Source organism: Myodes glareolus, chromosome 18, assembly GCF_982192425.1.
Source record: "Myodes glareolus chromosome 18, mMyoGla1.1, whole genome shotgun sequence".
NCBI lineage: Eukaryota > Metazoa > Chordata > Mammalia > Rodentia > Cricetidae > Myodes > Myodes glareolus.
This window is the reverse complement of record NC_142043.1, coordinates 23,274,337-23,292,626: the sequence shown is the minus strand read 5'-3', so window position 1 is coordinate 23,292,626 and position 18,290 is coordinate 23,274,337. Positions and strand designations below refer to the sequence as shown.

The following is an 18,290-nucleotide window of genomic DNA, read 5'->3' as shown; positions in this document are numbered from 1 at the left end:
ATTTATTTAAAATATGATTGACAGAATACAGACAATTGTCCTGCATCAAATGTGAGAATGCAGAAGTCTTAGATATGAGGTCTGAGAAGTGGGGGTAGGGTAGAAAGGTGACCCCGGTATATCAAACAGTGCTGCTCATTGTGACCACTGGAGGAACGGTGCTGGCCAGAGGATGGAAGAGACCGAGGTAAGCCCCGGCATTATCTAATAGTCTAGCTCGCTTTCTGTTGCTGCGATAAAATATTCTCAGCAAACGCAGCTTGGAGGAATGAAAGGGTTTACTTGGCTACACTTCCACTTCACGCTCCATCATCAAGCGGTCAGCGCAGGAACTCAAGCAGGAACCTAGAGGCGGAAATTGAAGAAATTATGGAGGAATTGTTAGGCCTGAGGATCTAGAGGAGAAAAGACCAAATCCACAAGTGTTCAATTAAAGCAAACTGTATTTTGGACACTGACCAAGTAGGCTGTCTCCTCCTAAGTCAGGATTTGAGAAAGCATCCCCTGCTGCTTGAAGTCCCTTTTATAGGAGAGATAAGGTGTTACCAGAAGTGAGAGAGCTGGCTGTTATACATTGTTAAAAGGATATAATGACAAGAAATCATCAAGGGCAAGGATAGACATCATGTAAGTGGAGTTGCAAGCAGTTTAAATCAGATCTAAGAAACAGAAGCTTATTCCTGGTTACAAATAAAAACCTTAACTTGCAAGAACTTACTACAGGGCAAACAGGAGCTTATTCTTGAACTACAAACAAAAACTGTAACCTATACAGGACAGAGACTTTTTAATTACAAATAGAAGCTCTAACTTGCACAGAACAAAGAAGAAAACTGCAAACAGAATTCTTAACTACAAGGTATAGCTTTCCTATTTGGGTTTCCCATTAACCTACAAGGTATATTATACCCGTTTAGTCACCTTAAGTTTATAAATTATGGCATTGTCTTACGCTCCATATCTCCTTATTTCATCAAGTCTTCTTTTACATCCCTAAGCAAAATTGTGAGTTTTTTTTTTAAATTATGGGTTCTGCTCAATAAAATTGCCATTTTGCTCTCCCACATGTCATTCCCCAGCACGGACAGCAGTGCGAACTGTATCTGAAGCACACTGCCTCTTGAAGGCACCTGAATTATTCTGGTTTTCAGAGCAATTACCTGGATCTTCTGACTGGTCATTGGAGGAGAAATAAAAATCTTTAGTTCTCAGTCTTTCTTATTCTAACCCTGCATCCAACAGGAGTAGGTGAAGAAGAGGTTCTCAGGAGACATTCATTGTGATTAATCTTTCAGGTCATAGTAGTAATTTTTATTATGTGTAGAATTTTAAATATTGACTAACTTTAACTGTTAGAATGCATGGCTTCCTCTTGAAATAAGCCAAAGTAATATCATAAATAATGGTTTTTATTAGAACTATGAATTACTTAGTTCTTTAGAGGATGAAAATATAATAGGTTGAATTGTGTATACATTTTTTCTGCTTTTCTAGTTTTCTTCATACAAGTTAATAACAATAGCACTTATTATATTCAACAAAGGCTTTACAAATCCAATTTCTTTTCATTATAAACACAAGTATTGTATTCACAACATATTCACAGCATTTCTATCCCTTCCTCTCTACCTCCAACTTCTTTGCCCACCCTCAAATTCATGGCCTTCTCTTCATTATTACTCACATATGTAAACAATTTGTTATAAATGTAGCCTTTTGAGGCCATTTAGTATCGTGTGTGTGTGTGTGTGTGTGTGTGTGTGTGTGTGTGTGTGTGTTTAGGGCTGCCCATTTCTAGTTGGATAATCAATCAGGAGGCTCATCCTTGAAGACTGAAAATCTGTCTCTCTCTCTGTCTCTCTCTCTGTCTCTCTCTCTCTCTCTCTCTCTCTCTCTCTCTCTCTCTCTCCCTTCTTCCCTCTCTCCTTCACTCTGCACTTTTCATCTAGGTGTAGAGCCTTGTGAGATTTTCTCCATCCACAATGGCATGTCAAATTACTATTTGAGCAATGATTATAAGAGTAAAGAGTATATAGCTATCATTATAAATAACCATTTCTATTTTAACCTCAACAGGGAGATCGAGGCCCAGCAGGTCCCCCAGGAATAGCCGGCATGTCGGTGAGTTTGGCTTATATCATGTTAGCTTTTCAGGTATGCATTTCTATCTCAGTCTATAGCTAGTGATCAAGGGTTTTTGACTATATGGTGGTTGATGTCCAGAGCCTGTCTCGCTGCTCTTGATTCTAGCATGTCTGTTCTTCATTTTGACCATCCCTCTCTTTTTTGCCTTTTGTTCCTTCCCAAGTCTCTTTCATGGAAAGAGAGGAAATCATTTTACATATGGCTGTGCATTAGTGTGTGTGCACAGCTTTGAAAACTCACTTTTTATACCTCTGTCCCTGTCATATTTCAGCAGTTCTCTATCTCCCCGAGGCCACGTTCTCATCTTGGGACACGTGCGTCGGGCTCCCACATTAAACTGTAGTCTGCCTGGGTGCTCACTTCACCCAGGGTTATTAGCAGAGCTTTATTGCTGCTAATGTTTTCTCGTAAACCAGGCTTCAAACCTCTCAGTCATTTTTTGTTGCTCTCTGGTGTCAAATGCTTTAATTTCATCAAGGTCTCTGCAAATGAATAAGAAGTGCTCCCAGAAAGGTTGAAATCATTTCAACGAGCCCTTGGGACAATTCTGATCTTCATTCATGATGCCCTCATTAAAATTTTGTGGTCACGGTTTATGAGTAAGAGGCCATTTATCCTCTTGGCAGGTGACCCCGCAGGGAAAGTCCAGTATCGTATTACAAGAAAGTCCACGGACGCCATGTGCTTGAATAGTGAAGACAAGAAGGGGCCCGACTGTCAGCCCCACCCCACGGCTGCTTCACTAACACCACTTAGCATCACTGTATACAACCTAAGACCCCCAACCACCATACATTGCCATCTACTGCCATCCTAAAAAGGTCCATGAACCCCTCATTATTATATTTAACTAGCTCAAATAAAAAATGAAATGCTACCCATCATGTAGATGCCTTACAGAGAACGACATTCTTTATTACTTTTGTCCATACTGAGACTAAAAATGTGTACAATTGTCAAGGCAAAAAATAAAAAATACTTTCTCTAGAATTTATATAAAATGAAGATTGTTTATGAAAACGGACTTCACACTTAATCTTACACCCTCCACACACATCTGACTCTCCTTCTCGTTAGCGTTGGGGGCTCTCTTTCTGGAACCATACTCAGAATGGCATCCCAACCTGTTCCCTTACACTCACGTTCTCATACTCACAAAGAAACTCATTTTCCTATTACATTCACCTACATGTGACTTTAACATACCTTCTACTATTACCATAAATTGTCTGTTTTCAAAGAAATATTTCTAGATACCTGTTGCCAGAGGTTGTTCCCAGGAGCCCAAATCTGAAAAAAACACACTGAAAGTATATTAATTGCAATACTGTTTAGCAATAGCTTAAGTGTACTTCTAACTAGCTCTTACTTCTTAAATTAACCCATTTCTATTATTTTATATTTTACAATGAGGCTTGTGATTTACCAGCAAGGTTCCGGTATGTCTGCCTCCTGTGGTGGCTACATGGCATCTAATTGACTCTGCCTTTTTCCTCCCAGCATTTGATTTAGTTTGCTGCCCAGCTCTACGCTGCCCTATCACAAGCCAAAGCAGTTTTATTCTTTAACCAATAAAAGCAACACATATACAGAAGGACTTCCCACATCATCTCCCCTTTTCTGTCTAAATAAAAAAAGGTTTTAACTTTAACATAGTAAAATTACATATAACAAAATAGGTATCAAACAATAATTACAGTTACAATATTTATATCTCCTTTATCATTTATCATAACTAAGAAAAACTATAACTATCTGTTCTTCAACTCCATCAAAGACTCCAGAAGGTTATAATATTACCTAAGAAAACAGGAAGTACATTGTAAGCAGCTTCCAAAACTCTAGAATTGACAGAGACATTTCACTTCCTAGACAGTCACCCAAAGTTGTTCTGCATTGTTAGAGCATCCATCTTCAGCCTAGAGACCCATAGTATCTGGCAGACTTTCCCACAAAGCAGGAAATTTTAAAGACTGTTCTGCCTATATTGACAGTTTGTCAGTCACTTTCTTCTGTTTCCTGCAGAATGTCTTGCAGACTCTTTCATGAAGCAGGGACCCTAAAGAACTTTCTCACCTTTAGGCAATTTTAGCACTTTTCTGTGGGTTCTGCATGTCCACTTCAAACAGTATAACATCAGACAGTCCAGGTAAGCACAGTTTCTTGCCTAAATGGCCAGCAAACTCCATAAGGAGCCTCTTTGATGTCCATTTTCCCCTTGAAGTAGATTGATGCTGCCAGGAGCAGATGTGTCTCATTGTCATGAAAAGTCCTATGTTCTTAAAACATTTTAAATGCCATATTCTGTAGGTCTTTGAAAGGTTTGAAGATTGTCTTACTGAACTATATCTCTATATATCTAGAAAGCCTAGCTAACATGAGGACTACAAGCTTGACTATTATAGATGATTATCTATTAACCTATATTTCTTAATTATACATTACACTTTTTAAGTGAGCTGCACAAATTTAATACCTTAATGAAGAGCGCAAATATACATATAACAAAATTGGATTTAAATTTGTATCAATAGACCAAGATCTATACTAATGCAAAGTATTCATCTTCGGTAGCATATCCTCTTTTAAATGTAAACAAACATTTATAAACAATATTTAGGGAATTTGGACATAGTTATCTCCAAACTGCTTCCTGCTTTTTGTTGGACAAAGCAATTTTTTAGGGATGTTCACAGTGACCTTACAGGGGTCTTGGTCCATCAAACCACATTAGTCTACAAGGAAACCACAGGTTCTCATCTTCTGAGAAAGCAAAAGCAGAACCTCTTTTTCAAAGCAACATAGCCTTAGACCCAAATTTTGAAATTAAGATACCTTTAAAATATATATGTTGGTTTAACTTAACAGACTATACAATATAATGTCTTTCTGTACTTAGCTCCTTCACAGTCAAAATATTCAAAGAAAACACAATAATATGCATAATTCAGACTTTCTTCGTACTTTTCATTTATTTATTTATTTATTTTAAGTAAATTTTATTAAATTATAAAAGTTTCCATTTACGCCCCTCTTCCCAACACCCTCCCACTCCCCCCACTCCCTCTCCTCCTCCCTCTTTGTCCCTTAGAGCAGTCAGGGTTTCCTGCCCTGTGGGAAGTTCCAGTTCCTTCCCCCTCCCTCCAGGTCCAGGAAGGTGAGTGTCCAAACAGACTGGATCCCCAAAATCCAGTATATGCAGAGGAAACAGGTCCCAGTATCATAGTACTTTTCATTTTTACATGGCATATTTTTCTTTACTCCTTTAATCTTTAGGTGTTTGTACTTTGTGTCTTTAAAGACTTTGTTTAATTTTTATTTTTTAAACAATTTACTTATTTTTATAACTTTCTATATCTTTTTTCTTCTCTCAAGTGTGCATACATTTACCCAACACTGTGACCCATTTAGAGGTCTTTTTATCTGGATCTGTCTTTATTGCATATCTGTAATAATTTTCTGACCAGGAGTGCTTTTGAAATGGTAAGCAGCTCAGTTGCAGTGGCCCTTGACACTGGCTCCACCTCTCTCAGGCTTTTAATATGGCAGAGGAAGTTCATCACCAGCTCTGGGACTGCTGGGTGTGAGCTGTCCTCACCACCTCAACTCTGGGTAGCACTGTGCAGCATGTAAACCCTTTTTTATCTAAGTGAAAGCTAAATCTGCCATGCAGCGCAGTGCACAGCCTGGAAATACCTCTGTGTACGGCAGCGTGAATCCTCTATGCTCTCCTGCCTGTGCATGTCTAGCAGACCCAATCCCACCACCTGCCCAGGCAGTGGGGCAGGGGTGTTGAGCCATGGGCATGGTCTCTGCTCCTTTCCTCCTACTCCCCGAGTGGCCATACAAGCACCTGGGCCTACAAACACTATTCAAGTACTCCATAATCGGACCTCCTGAAAGAGTCAGAGCCATACTTGCTGGCAAACCAGAAAGCCACGACAGCCAGGTTTTGCTGGGGTAGGCTGAGCAGATGCAGAAAGAACTTGAAATGTATTTTCTACGTGTTGGTAGACCAAACAGTAGAGAGCTCCAGCAGGACACAGAAGTGGATAGGAGCCTCAAGGCCTGCCTCTGAGCAGTCAGCTTGTTTCTGCTATAAAACCATAGTCCTAAAGGCTTATAACTTTCCCAAACCTCAGCAGCTGAGGACCTCATGCTCACATACATGAGCCTGTAGGACACATTTCACATTTAAACTGTGGAGGCATCACGTCCCTACCTCTTCCTGTGGTCTTTCTGCTCCAGGGTTTCCTGCTTCTTGTTCTTTGGACCATAGCACATTGAAATATTTTCCTCAACCTTTTACCCAAATACAGCTTTTCAAATAAAATGTTTTTTCATATTATTTTATTACCAACACAGACGCTCCCTTGCGAAACTCATAACCTGACGTAAATTCCTCTCACCTCTGCCTTTTATCTTACTTTGTTTTCTATCAGTGTGATTTTTTTTTTAAAAATGACCAAGAGCAACTTAGGAAGTTTATTTGGCTAATGTGACCTGAACACAGCCCATCCCTCAGGGAAATCAGGGCAGGAACTCAAACAGGGCAGGAACCAGGAGGGAGGAACTAAAACCGAGACCACATAAGGCTACTACTTACTGGCTTGCACTTTATGGCTTGCTCAACCTGCTTTCTCATACAACCCCGGACCACCAACCCAGTTGTAGCACTGCCCACAGTGAGCTGGCCCTCCCACATCAATAATTAATCAAGAAAATGTCCCACAGACTTGTCCACAGGTCAGTCTGATGGGGGAATTTCTCAATTACGTTTTCCTCTTCCTAATGACCCGACTTTGCATCAACTTGACAAGCAACAACAACAACAACAACAACAAAACCCAACCAGCACACCCTCCCCAAACTCCCACCTCCATCTCCTACCATAGAGGAGCAGTTCTTAATCTATGGGTCGTGACCCTCTTGGGTCAATTTGTAACAATGAAAATACATCCTACATATCAGAGATTTACATGACAATTCATAACAGTAACAAAATTACAGTTAGGTAACAAAATAAAAAATAATGTGCCTGGGGGTCACCACGACATGAGGAACTGTATTAAAGGGCGTAGCATTAGGAATGTTGAGAACCACTGGCCTAGAGTAAGAAAGAATTGCCAGGAAAAAAAAGACTTAAGGACATCCAATAACGAGGGTACATGTTCAACAATATCCTCCTCCCGCTCAGGACGCTGTAGTGTATGCCTTACAGCCTCTGGGGTCCACTGAGCCCTGGAACATGTACTAGTCCAGACAGACAGTAACCTATTGTGGAGGCAGAAATGCATGGCGTCCTAACCTGGCTCCTAACATTTTTATTTGGTTTTCTTACAGGGAAAGCCCGGTGCCCAAGGTCCTCCAGGAGTCCCAGGGGAGCCGGTGAGCTACCACCAATTTAGCAGCAGATACGCTGCTGTAGTATCTAGGAGCTATTTTAAAGAAATTTTCACCAATGAACTTTTTTCTTGGCTCACACTTCTAGGGTGAGAGAGGGCCTGTTGGAGATACAGGTTTTCCTGGACCAGAGGGACCCTCGGGGAGGCCAGTAAGTACTTACGACACAGACACTGCTATTCTAAGAGATGTTCTATCCATTGTCTCTTCACTTTCCTCCTCAGAAATCGAAGATCTCAGCAAGCAGCTTCAGAATGAAATGCAGACAGGTTCTAAAAATTGAATTTGGAGTACTGGCAGGAGATTTCTCCAGGAGTTTCCTAAATCTCTATTTGGAATCTTTTTATCATTTAAACAATGGTGGGGAACGATGTGATTTTTGTGAGTGCCACTAAAGTGGACTCTTTGTTTCTTATGTCTAGTAACTTCATTAGAGTTCAAATTAAATGTCCTGTCACATCCTAAAATAGGAAGAAGCCAACAGCTTGCTGGCATAGTGCCTGTGTGATAAACTAAGTAAGAAAACCTACTATAGGCCTTGTCCTGACAATGTCATTAATAACCATTACTGCAAATGTGTTGTGCCCAGAGCCCTTAAAAAGCTTGTGTATTGACATGACATTGTGACAGTCATGCCCACCCAGCGATTATACATCTAGCCCCTACTGTGAGCCCAGAGTGTCCTGAGGCCAGAGAGAGGCATGTGAAGCTCTGGGTTTTGTTTTAAAGATTTTTTTCATCTTTTAATATGTAGTTTATTTTATGTGTATGTGTCACCACATGTATATGTGTGTACCATATGTGTACCTGGTACATGTGGAAGCTAGAAGAGGGTATCAGATCCCCTGGAACTATAGTTAGAGAGGATTGTGAGCCATCAGATGGGTGCTAAGAATCAAACCCAGTCCTTTGGAAGAGCAACAAGTGCTCTTAATCTCTGAGTCATCTGTCCAGCCTATCAAAGTTTCTTTACAGGTCTTGGTCATTTGCTCTGTCATGCATGGAAGGGAAGTCCTGAAAATGAGTACCATGAATCTTAGGACTTTGTTCGATATTTCTCTGACATTCAGAGTTGATGAATTCTCTGGCCTTCCTCTCCTCAGAGGTGGCAATGCAGAAGACAAAAGGTGTATGCTGTTCAGCATCAGGCATTCTGGGCTTGATCGATGACCCAGGGTGTTCCATGAGTCAATCGGGCGGCATGTGGTGTGAAGGGACCTGCAGTGCTGGCTATAGGAAGTACCAGTGAACAGCATAGTGTTCTGAGCTTCCCGTCACCTCCCCTTAACAAATTTTCCTCCCTAACCCTTGTGAGCCAGCCCGTAAAAGGCTTGTGGTTGAGTTCCCTGTATATAATACATTTGGCAATTGTTTTCATTGAACGTTTTTGAGCAACTGTTCCATGCTAACAATGGTTGGTGCTGAAAACCGCTGCAGGAGGCACTCCTTCCTGCCTGAGGGAGCTCCCACTGGGGTGCTGCCACCCTTTGCTTATGTGTATAGCAGGGGTGCCACTTGGATTCAGTCTGTTATCAAAAGAAGAGAAGATAAAGTTGGGAAGGGGTCATACTGAGAGGGATTCATGGAGAGTTGGTGGGAAAATGGGGATAGATGTGATTATGTTTCTTTGTATATGTGTATGGGTATTTTTAAAAAGAGAAACTTACGTACATTTTAAAGGTTCAAAGCATGAGTTCCAGTTTGATTTATCTTTTATTCAGGTGTCACAGTTGTTTCTCATTCTCTCTTTAATCAGCTTTACCTGTGTTGCTAGTGTTCTGGCAGGTAATAAAGTCTTTGAACTATACACTTCAGGAAACATATTCTTAGTTAAAGTGCTCTCCAGAATTCCCAGGGCGCTTCAGAGAAGTCCTGAGCCTATGGTTGGGTTACCAACCACAACAGATGTCAGCATGGTTTGCAGTCCTGAAACAGGTGACTGTCTGCAGCTGTGTCCTTGGGGAGTCTGTGCCCGCACAAAGTCTCTCAGGCTTTCCCAGAGCGTGTCTAGGCCATGCCCGCTGGCTAGGAAATGCCGCTCCCTCACCTTCATCTCTCTCTCTTCAAATCACACCTCAAAGCCGTGTCTGCAGTCGGATTCTAGGTATTTGATTTGACCCCAAGCCCTTTTCTTCCCTCTGTATCTGACAGGCAATTCTGTCAGTTTTAGAAATTTCCAGTCAGGGCTGGCTTTATGACCACTTCCAGAATACCTTTAAGAGGTCTGAGAAGTTCCCATTTTCTAATAAAAAAAAAAAGTCACTACCTAATAGTCTCAAAAGCTACGATGATGGATTCCCAGCTCTCATTTACTATTCTTTCAAATCAAAAAATAATAATTTTTCTCCAGTTGATGGTTTATTTTATAGGAGGAACACATTCTGTCCATGTTATAAAATTCCCTCAGAACCAAGTGACAGTGTTTGCTGAGAGGGAACCTGGGCTTAAAATTGCTAGAAGGTTGTTGTGGAGACACCAATCCCAGGAAGACACCCACTGGTAGGGACAGATAGGGAATCAACAGCAGACTGAAGAAAGGAAACCTGTGAACGTGTGAGTTTAGCTGGCATGACTTACAGGAGTGTAGGTGGGGAGCTCCTGGCAGGAGCACAAATGATGCCCAGAAAGCTGCATCACCATGGATAGTGCTCACAGAAGCTGGAGCTCTGGAGCTCACTGCACAGCCTACAGGCTGCTGAGAGTGCATTCTCCAAATTCTTCCACATTTCTGGGCAGTTCAGCCAATCTAAGGGCATCTCTCAGAAGTCCTTACTAACCTTGGAAAGGAGGAGCATAGTGAATATGGTCAGTTTCAGGAACTTCCTAAAGCTTTCAGGTTGTTTACCCTGAATTTTAAGTAGCTTCCCTGAAGGACGGAGTGTTTCGTCTTCCTTAAAACTATCCTGAGTCTTAAGAAACTTCCCTCCAAGATGGTAGGTTTATCTCAGAGAAAACTCTTGCACAACAGACGTATAAAGTCTCTTCACAGTTCATGCATTCAGTGCTTTGGGTTGCCATTACTCTTCATAGGAGGCGGAGGAAGCCGTTTTGGGTGACGCCACACACAATTCCACGTTGCTGTGCTTCCTTCTTGGTTGTAAACTCATTCTTACGTTCTTCACTGTGTATGTGAAGATGCCGGTGTTAATAAGATGGACTAAATCCCCGAGCCTGGTCAATGGAGCCAGTAAATGACAATCAGAATTTGAACTTGGGGCCACAAGGCTTTACTGATTCTCTATTCAATTTTACTATTCAGACTCACCAAGACATGAAGTAATATGTAACATATTTTTGTGTGTTTAACTATGACTGTACATAGACATGAGATAGACAATTTTCTTTTATATCTTTTTAGGGCATAAATGGAAAAGATGGATTACCAGGTGCTCAGGTATGGGAAAAAAATATTAAATGGTATGAATTCTTAAAATTTCTACTTTTTAAGTATATGTATCTCAAAGCCATTTGGGTCAGTTAGACTGATGGGAATTCTTGGTAAGAAATGATTTTTAGTGTTGACATCTGTTTTCCAGGGCATCATGGGTAAACCTGGAGACAGAGGCCCCAAAGGAGAGCGCGTATGTATATCACCACTGTGGTTGATGCTCCTGCCTGTCTGATAACAACTCTTCCATCACTTTAGCCACACAATGAAGCCTGTAGAAAACTTTGGTTCTCCTGACAGCAAATGGTTAGGATGTACATGAAACAATGCATCCACTAGGAATAGGATGCGACACTTGTGTAAGTCATGTGGGCAGTGTGCCTGCTAGTTGGTCTTTGTGCACATGAGTCTGCCTTTCTATTCCAGTTTGGAAGGGTTTTACCACCCTCCTGTCTGAGACACATAGGCCAACTACAAAGACCACCCAAATTCTTTTGGCCAGCTTAGGGATTTCTCACCCACAGTGGTACTGACACGTGGAGGTAGGTAAGATTTTGTGCTGTCTGGCTGCCTAGCATATTGCAGAACACTGCTGGCATTGCTGGCCCTGTCCTGATGCAGCAGCACCATCACGCCTCCGCTGTCGCTCCCCAGGCTTCACTAAATGCCTTCCAGGGAGAAGACCGCCCAGGCTGAGAAACACTGGTCCACGAGAACACTAAGTGGAGTAGGGAAACTGAGGAAGGAGAGGAGTAGGAAGGAAACAGAATGTGAAGTTCCGCATGCAGGTGTGCAGTGTACTTCTGTTAGAACTCTGGAGGCTGCCGGTGCTGTTACTGGAACTTACCAGCATTTTCTGTAATGAATCATAAGCTCCTAGTAGGACTTGTGTTCCCGGTGGAAGTTACACAGCCTTGTTACTTCACATAGTCCTTCTTAGGGCTGCTCCTATGTTTGTGACCATATATGTGTTTGTGTACTGGTGTCTAATTTATTGGCATTTTTTTAAAATGTTACACAAGTCATTTGTGATGATGGAAGGAAGTATGAAAAACAAGATAACAAATTTAAGAAGAAAAAGTCTTCCATGCAACCTTACACAGGGATAAACATTAGATATTTTGAATGTATTTTAACTTTTCACTTTTATGTATAATGTACACATATAATCAATATAAAGTATTGATCTTTATATAATCGATATAAAGTATTATCGAAAGTATAATCTTTCGAAATCAGATTGACAGTGTTCTGTAAGCATTTTTTTCTACTAGCAATATGCAATGACTATATACAGATTCCCTAGTCCTCTTCTTCCAATCAGCTATTTTCTCTCCAGTTTTCTTAATAATAAACGCTACAAACATTTTTTTAGAAAAAATAATTTTAAAAAAGAGTTATGTGGGTATAGAGGAGTTCTCTGCCTCCACCCTGCGGCCTGCGTATGTGGATTAAACCAACACATCAAATCTGGTGATGGATGCCATCTGCCCTTTTGAGGCCTGAAGTGACAATGGGTGACAGGTGTCAACTCAGTTATCTCACCAGGTCCCATACATAAAAATTTAGATGTTCTGCAAGGCGGTGGTGGCACATACCTTTAATCTCAGCACTTGGCAAGCAGAGGCAGGAGGATCTCTGTGAGTTTGAGGCCAGTCTGGTCTGCAGAGCTAGTTCCAGGACAGCTAGGACTGTTACACAGAGAAACTCTGTCTTGAAAAACCAAAAAAAAAAAAAATTAAAGGTTCACATGATCATAAAATACAGATCATAGATCCAAGTATGTTAATATTTTTTAATCTTGGAAGTTTCTGCAGGCATGAGCTGAGAAGTCTACGAATTGACACATTTTATAAGACAATGCCATTGATATTACAGGCACATGTTTTCTTTCTACATGGCTTCTTTATCTCCTTTAGTACCTTATGATCACATTAATACCTGTGATTGTTCACTTATTTTCATGTTTTTTTTTAAAATCAAGAGAAATACAGGTGAGTTTTTTGCAGAGCATTACAGACCCAGGCATGGTGTGGGAAGAGCAGGGCGGCCTCTAGCACCTGCCCATCACACTCAGCTCACACTTCCCAGAGTCGTGCATGTGAACTGAAGGCGTGGAACTGAAGCACTTGCTGTGGGGTCACACTTCCCTTGGGCACTTCCCTTGACTTCGCTAGTAGTCACTGCATTACTAGAAAAGGTAACTCCTTATTTTCTCCCCAAACAGGGTGATCAGGGAATTCCAGGAGACAGAGGCCCACAAGGTGAACGTGGTAAACCAGGCCTTATGGGCATGAAAGGGGCTATAGGTCCTGTGGGGCCCCCAGGAAGCAAGGGCTCAGTAGGATCACCTGGCCACCAGGGCCCTCCAGGCTCTCCAGGCATCCCCGGCATGCCGGTAAGTGGAGCTCCTGGCTCAGACTGACCATGTGACTTTCTATAATGAAAGAAATGCCAATCCTTTGTAAACATATGAAATAAGCTGGTCTTCACCATTATTTAAAGTTATGTGCTGATCCTATTTTATACATTGTATATTATCATGCCCCTTCTGTGATCCTCTTCGCCTCCCTACCCACCCAACCCACCCAATTTATCTCTTTTTCTCAAAACAAATAAGAAACAAAAGCCAAAAAAAAATCAAGAAACAAAAAATCCCACAAAAACAAAAATCAAGACAAATAGGCAAAAACCCAGTAAGGTAAAAAATACCTAAACAAAGCAAAACAGAATAAGAAATCCACACAAATGCCTTTGAGTTTGTTTCGCATTGGATAACAGGACATGTGACCCACCCTGGAGTGTAGTTGCCTGGTGACACTCCACTAGAGAAAACTGATATTTCTCTTTGCAGCAGGTATTAGCTGCAGACGACTTCTTGGTTAGGGGTGGGACCTATGTCCACCTTGCCGTCTCGGTACTTTCATTCAAGTTCATTTTCCCATGCACAAGGAAGACAAGGGAGCAGTTCTGAGCAATAGAAATCAGTGCCTTATGGGGACATCACATTGTCTTTTGTGCACAGACAAGCTCACAGTCTTATCATCATACATACAGGCTCGATAGGCAAACATGATGAGGGAATCAGGGGAGAATGATGGAGAACTCGCCAACACAGGAACTTTGACAGATTTAGGACAACTGCCTAATTTGTAGGAATAAGCAGGACCATGTCTGAAAATCACCTCCCATGGAGATTTCCCACAGATCTTCCATGCCCCTCATCTGGTCACAGCCCACTGGGCGTTGTTATGCGTTCCTCAAAGTGTGTGATTGGCAATGAGAGGGATACCCTGCATCATAGCTTGTCACGTGTGCTACGCTGTCTTCATTGCCATACATGGAGCCTCAGAAAATAACTATACATACAAAGACTAGCACTGAGATACCTTCAAATCCTGGCAGTCTTGAAAAGTGAGAGATTCCTTCTGAAAATATTAAAGTATGTCAATAAAACATGCCTATTTTAAATGTGGTTTCTTGTCAAAGGACTAAGCATCCAGTTGACAACACGTACCTGCTTGGAGTTACCCAGGTATCTCAGGTGTTTTCTATGGGAAATGTGCTTATGGGCAGGAGAAATGACTCAGTCATTTCTGAGCTATGTTCACGACCAAAAATTAAAATTTAGCAAATATATTTATATTAATATATAAGTTATAGTAGCATGAGACAGGCAAGATATGAGGAAAACATTTTATAGGATAATCCTGCAACAACATGATGTCAGTGATTGTTAGAGATTTTTCCAGTATCCAGGAGTGGGGTATGCATTCCATTGAGATTAGTTATGAACAGCATGCATTGTTTGAGCCTTTTAAGGTTATGAGATGAAGCAACAGAAACTGTATGTCCTAATTGTCTCTAGCCACATTTCTCCATTCTTAGGCAAAGTATTAGCATCACTGATTATAATCCCAGTTACTTGTAAAGCAACTATGAACTTCAGTTTATCCAAGCATTGGACCAAACAGTGTTTACTGTCCAAAATAGCCTGAAGATTTTGCCTGGCAGATGTTTATCAGCCAAGGTCTCCCAAGCCCAACATTTCCGTTTCTCACCCACTTGTGTTCTGCTCTCTTTTAATAGTCGTTCTTTTTCCTCCTTTAGGCTGATGCTGTTTCATTTGAAGAAATCAAAAAGTACATTAATCAAGAGGTCCTAAGGATTTTTGAAGGTTAGATTCGCTTTGTAATAGTTCCGAATGTTTAACGAGTCTCCACTTCCTATTCCCTCTTGGGGAATCCCTTTAGTGACTGACATTCTTGAAAGACTCCGTGACAGCAACCTTAGCAGATCCATTTTATAGAGAGGCAACTCCTTCGGACAGAAATGTCTGCCTTGTGCTGTCAAATTTTCTCTTTAAGCTTCCTTTCCTCGCCACTTGTCTATAAAACACCACAGGTGAAGGACCTTCTATTGGTGCGATTGGTGTAGCTGCCTTTCAAATATCTCAATACCCATCCCCCTCCATCCTGATTTTCCTCCTCCATGGAGTACGTCCAGTTCCCCCATCCCTGCCACCATAGGGAGGTGTTTAATTTACCTATGAAGGTTTTAACCAGGGTGGGTTACAATGTCCTTTGCTCTATACCAGGGTCAGCAAACTAAAGACTCCCAGCCACTTCCTTCTGCTACAGATGGACTTTTATATGGCCCACAAGCTGAGAACAGTTCTATATATTTGTTATAGGATTTCCCATCATCATTTTTTAAAAATATCAAAATGACACATTTAAAATGACCTAAATTCAGATCTGGTTTCTGATAAAATGGTTTGGGGTACAGTCATGCTCCCTTTTTTTCTTATTTCTCCAGCGTTTTCAGACTACAGGTGAATAGTTGAATAGATGTGACGGATTTCATATAGCTAGCAAAAAACTACATATTCACTTTCTGACTCTTTCAGAGTAAGTTTGCCTGCCCCAGCTCTTGGTATTTAAGCCCAAGATAGCCAAACAAAGATAGACAAACAAAGCGGTGTCTCACAGACCCGCACGCTGGCCTTGAATTCTCCATGGAGCCTGAGGATGACCTAGAACTCCTGATGCTCCTGCCTCCACCTTACAAGTGCTGAGATTATAGCACTTGACCACCCTACCAGGATTATTAATGCTGTTCTTGCGCCTAGACCTAGGGCTTTATGCACACTAGTGGACGCTTACCAGCCAAGCCACATTCCAGCCCATCAGTGCTTTCTCTCAACAGCTAAGACTTGCTGCGTGCTTCTTCCTTCTGAAAACTTTTTAAAAGAGTTTTTAATTGTGTATTATTTTAAAGACCTTAAACAGGTGAATTTATGTTTGATGTTATTAAGTGTCCAGTGGCTTTAGTGGCAGAACACTTGCTCGACCTATCTAAGGCCCTGGGTTTGACTTACAACACCAAAAAAATAAAATTAAATAAACAAAACAAAATCAAATAAAACTCAAGTGATGTGTGTTCTGACATTGGTCCAACCTGAAACTATCGTTTCGAATATTCGTGGGAGGTAAGGTGGTTGGCACAGCTTTGGGTCATCTCTAAAGGTATAACCATGTTATCATTCTAACTGTGGATGGAAATGTTGAATTGAAAAGTCAAGAGCTGGGCTGACAGGATGGCTCAGTGGGTGAGGGCGCTTGCTGCCGAGACTGACAGCCTGAGGTCCACCTCTGGGGCCCACGTGGTGGGAGGAGAGAAATGGCTCCTGCAAGTTGTCCTTTGACCGCTTTGCACACACCTTGTCACAGCTGCCATGCACACACACACACACACACACACACACACACACAATAACAATAACAATAAATAATAAATGAGTAGTCATAGTAGTAATAAAATGTGAATGTTTCAAATTTTAAGTTGAATCAGGACTTAGGTTTTTCCAAATGTCATCAGATTCCTTCTGCACGGCTATAAGTTATCTATCAATCTACTGTTTATTGAAGTTTGACTCTATATATTTTCTAAAATCTGTTCTAGGCCTCTCACCCATGTGTCCCCTAGCTTCACCTCCAATCTCTCCCAACGCCTCTCACTTAGAGTCCCAGTGAATGGCAGGACACTCTAACCTTGAGAGAGCTTGTTTACCGCCAAAGCCACAGATAACCTTTTCCTCAAGATGGTTTATTAGAAAGAGCCAATGGAAGTTTTTTGCTTGGAATCTCTAGCCTCCAGCTCCATGTGTGCTGTCCCCTCTCCTGCTCACTCTCCAGACAGCATCCTGGCACGTCTGTCTTCTCCCACACAAAATGCACCTGAACCTACAGTTGCTTATTTAACACTTAAGTTCATTTGTCCTCAAACCATTTCCATTCAGTCCGCTTGATTTTTTTTTCCCATTCAGAAGCCCCTTCTTCCATGACTTCTGAACACCATTTTCCAAGAAGAAAAAAGGTAAAACTCCACTTTCGCAAATCATGGCACTGTAAGGTCAGTTTCCTTTTCCACAAAGCCTCCTCTAAAGGCAGAGATTGTCACATTTTAAAACAGGTTCAGTGACCTAGTGCAGTACAGTCAGTGCTAGGGTTCAGCCACGCTCACCTGCAGCCTGTTTTCTTAGCCTTTTCGCTAGAGAAGATGTCAATGGGAGCTCCTGCAGTCTTTCCACACCCCTGCCTGGCCATAGCCTCAGGAAGGGTCCTCCCTCTTCAGCAGGAGTCCAACGTGGTCCTCAGGAGGTCCTGCTGTCCAGGTGGCTCCTCGTGTAAAACCCTACACAGGACCCAAGTTCTGAGCTCTCCTCCAGGGATTTATCAGCCTCCGTTGAGCTTCATAGGTGATCCTCACAGGCTTCTCACCTTGGGCTGTCCTACAGGCCTCTACCCTGTACTTCAGCATGCTAAATGCTCATTCCCAACCCTGAGAAGTGGAGGAGGGAGATGATTCTCCATGATCTCAAACCTGGGTTCCACCTGGATAGTAATACACAAGCATGCATTCATTCTAAAGTTAGATTAAATTCCCACTTTGATTGGCCAATATGTCAAAGCACTTCTGCGGGTAGGGTGATCAGATAACACAAGGCAGAGACAGATGCCATCCACATGACTCCCCTTAGCATCTTTTGTCCTTAGGAGGACTTAGCAGCTTCTCGTGATGCTATCTACATGTCAGGGAAGCATGGATTTTGCTATGACCTACCCTATAATAATTGAGCATTTGCATCTATATGGAAAATTATGAAATAGTGTATACAAACTGACAGACTCTTTCCACTCTTTAAACCCTCAAAGTCCAACCTGCAACTGAGGAAGAACAGGAAGGTTAGGGTTATTTCTGCGTTTGGTTTCCAGTGTTCAGAAAACCCATATTTTCTCCATTTTCACATACATGTATTTGAATGAGTATAACATATTATCCCATTCTACTA

General features: G+C 41.6%; 1 protein-coding gene across 1 annotated transcript in view; it reads left to right on the top strand.

Moving 5' to 3' along the window:
• The window catches only part of Col19a1 (collagen type XIX alpha 1 chain), a 324,015-nt gene that overhangs the window by 285,654 nt on the left and 20,071 nt on the right, over nt 1-18,290 (top strand). Inside the window, exons 40-46 of the mRNA XM_087898047.1 lie at nt 2,077-2,121; nt 7,489-7,533; nt 7,637-7,699; nt 10,907-10,942; nt 11,085-11,129; nt 13,164-13,334; nt 15,047-15,113. Of these exons, the coding sequence (XP_087754173.1) occupies nt 2,077-2,121; nt 7,489-7,533; nt 7,637-7,699; nt 10,907-10,942; nt 11,085-11,129; nt 13,164-13,334; nt 15,047-15,113 (472 nt within the window). The remainder of the gene's footprint in view (nt 1-2,076; nt 2,122-7,488; nt 7,534-7,636; nt 7,700-10,906; nt 10,943-11,084; nt 11,130-13,163; nt 13,335-15,046; nt 15,114-18,290) is intronic.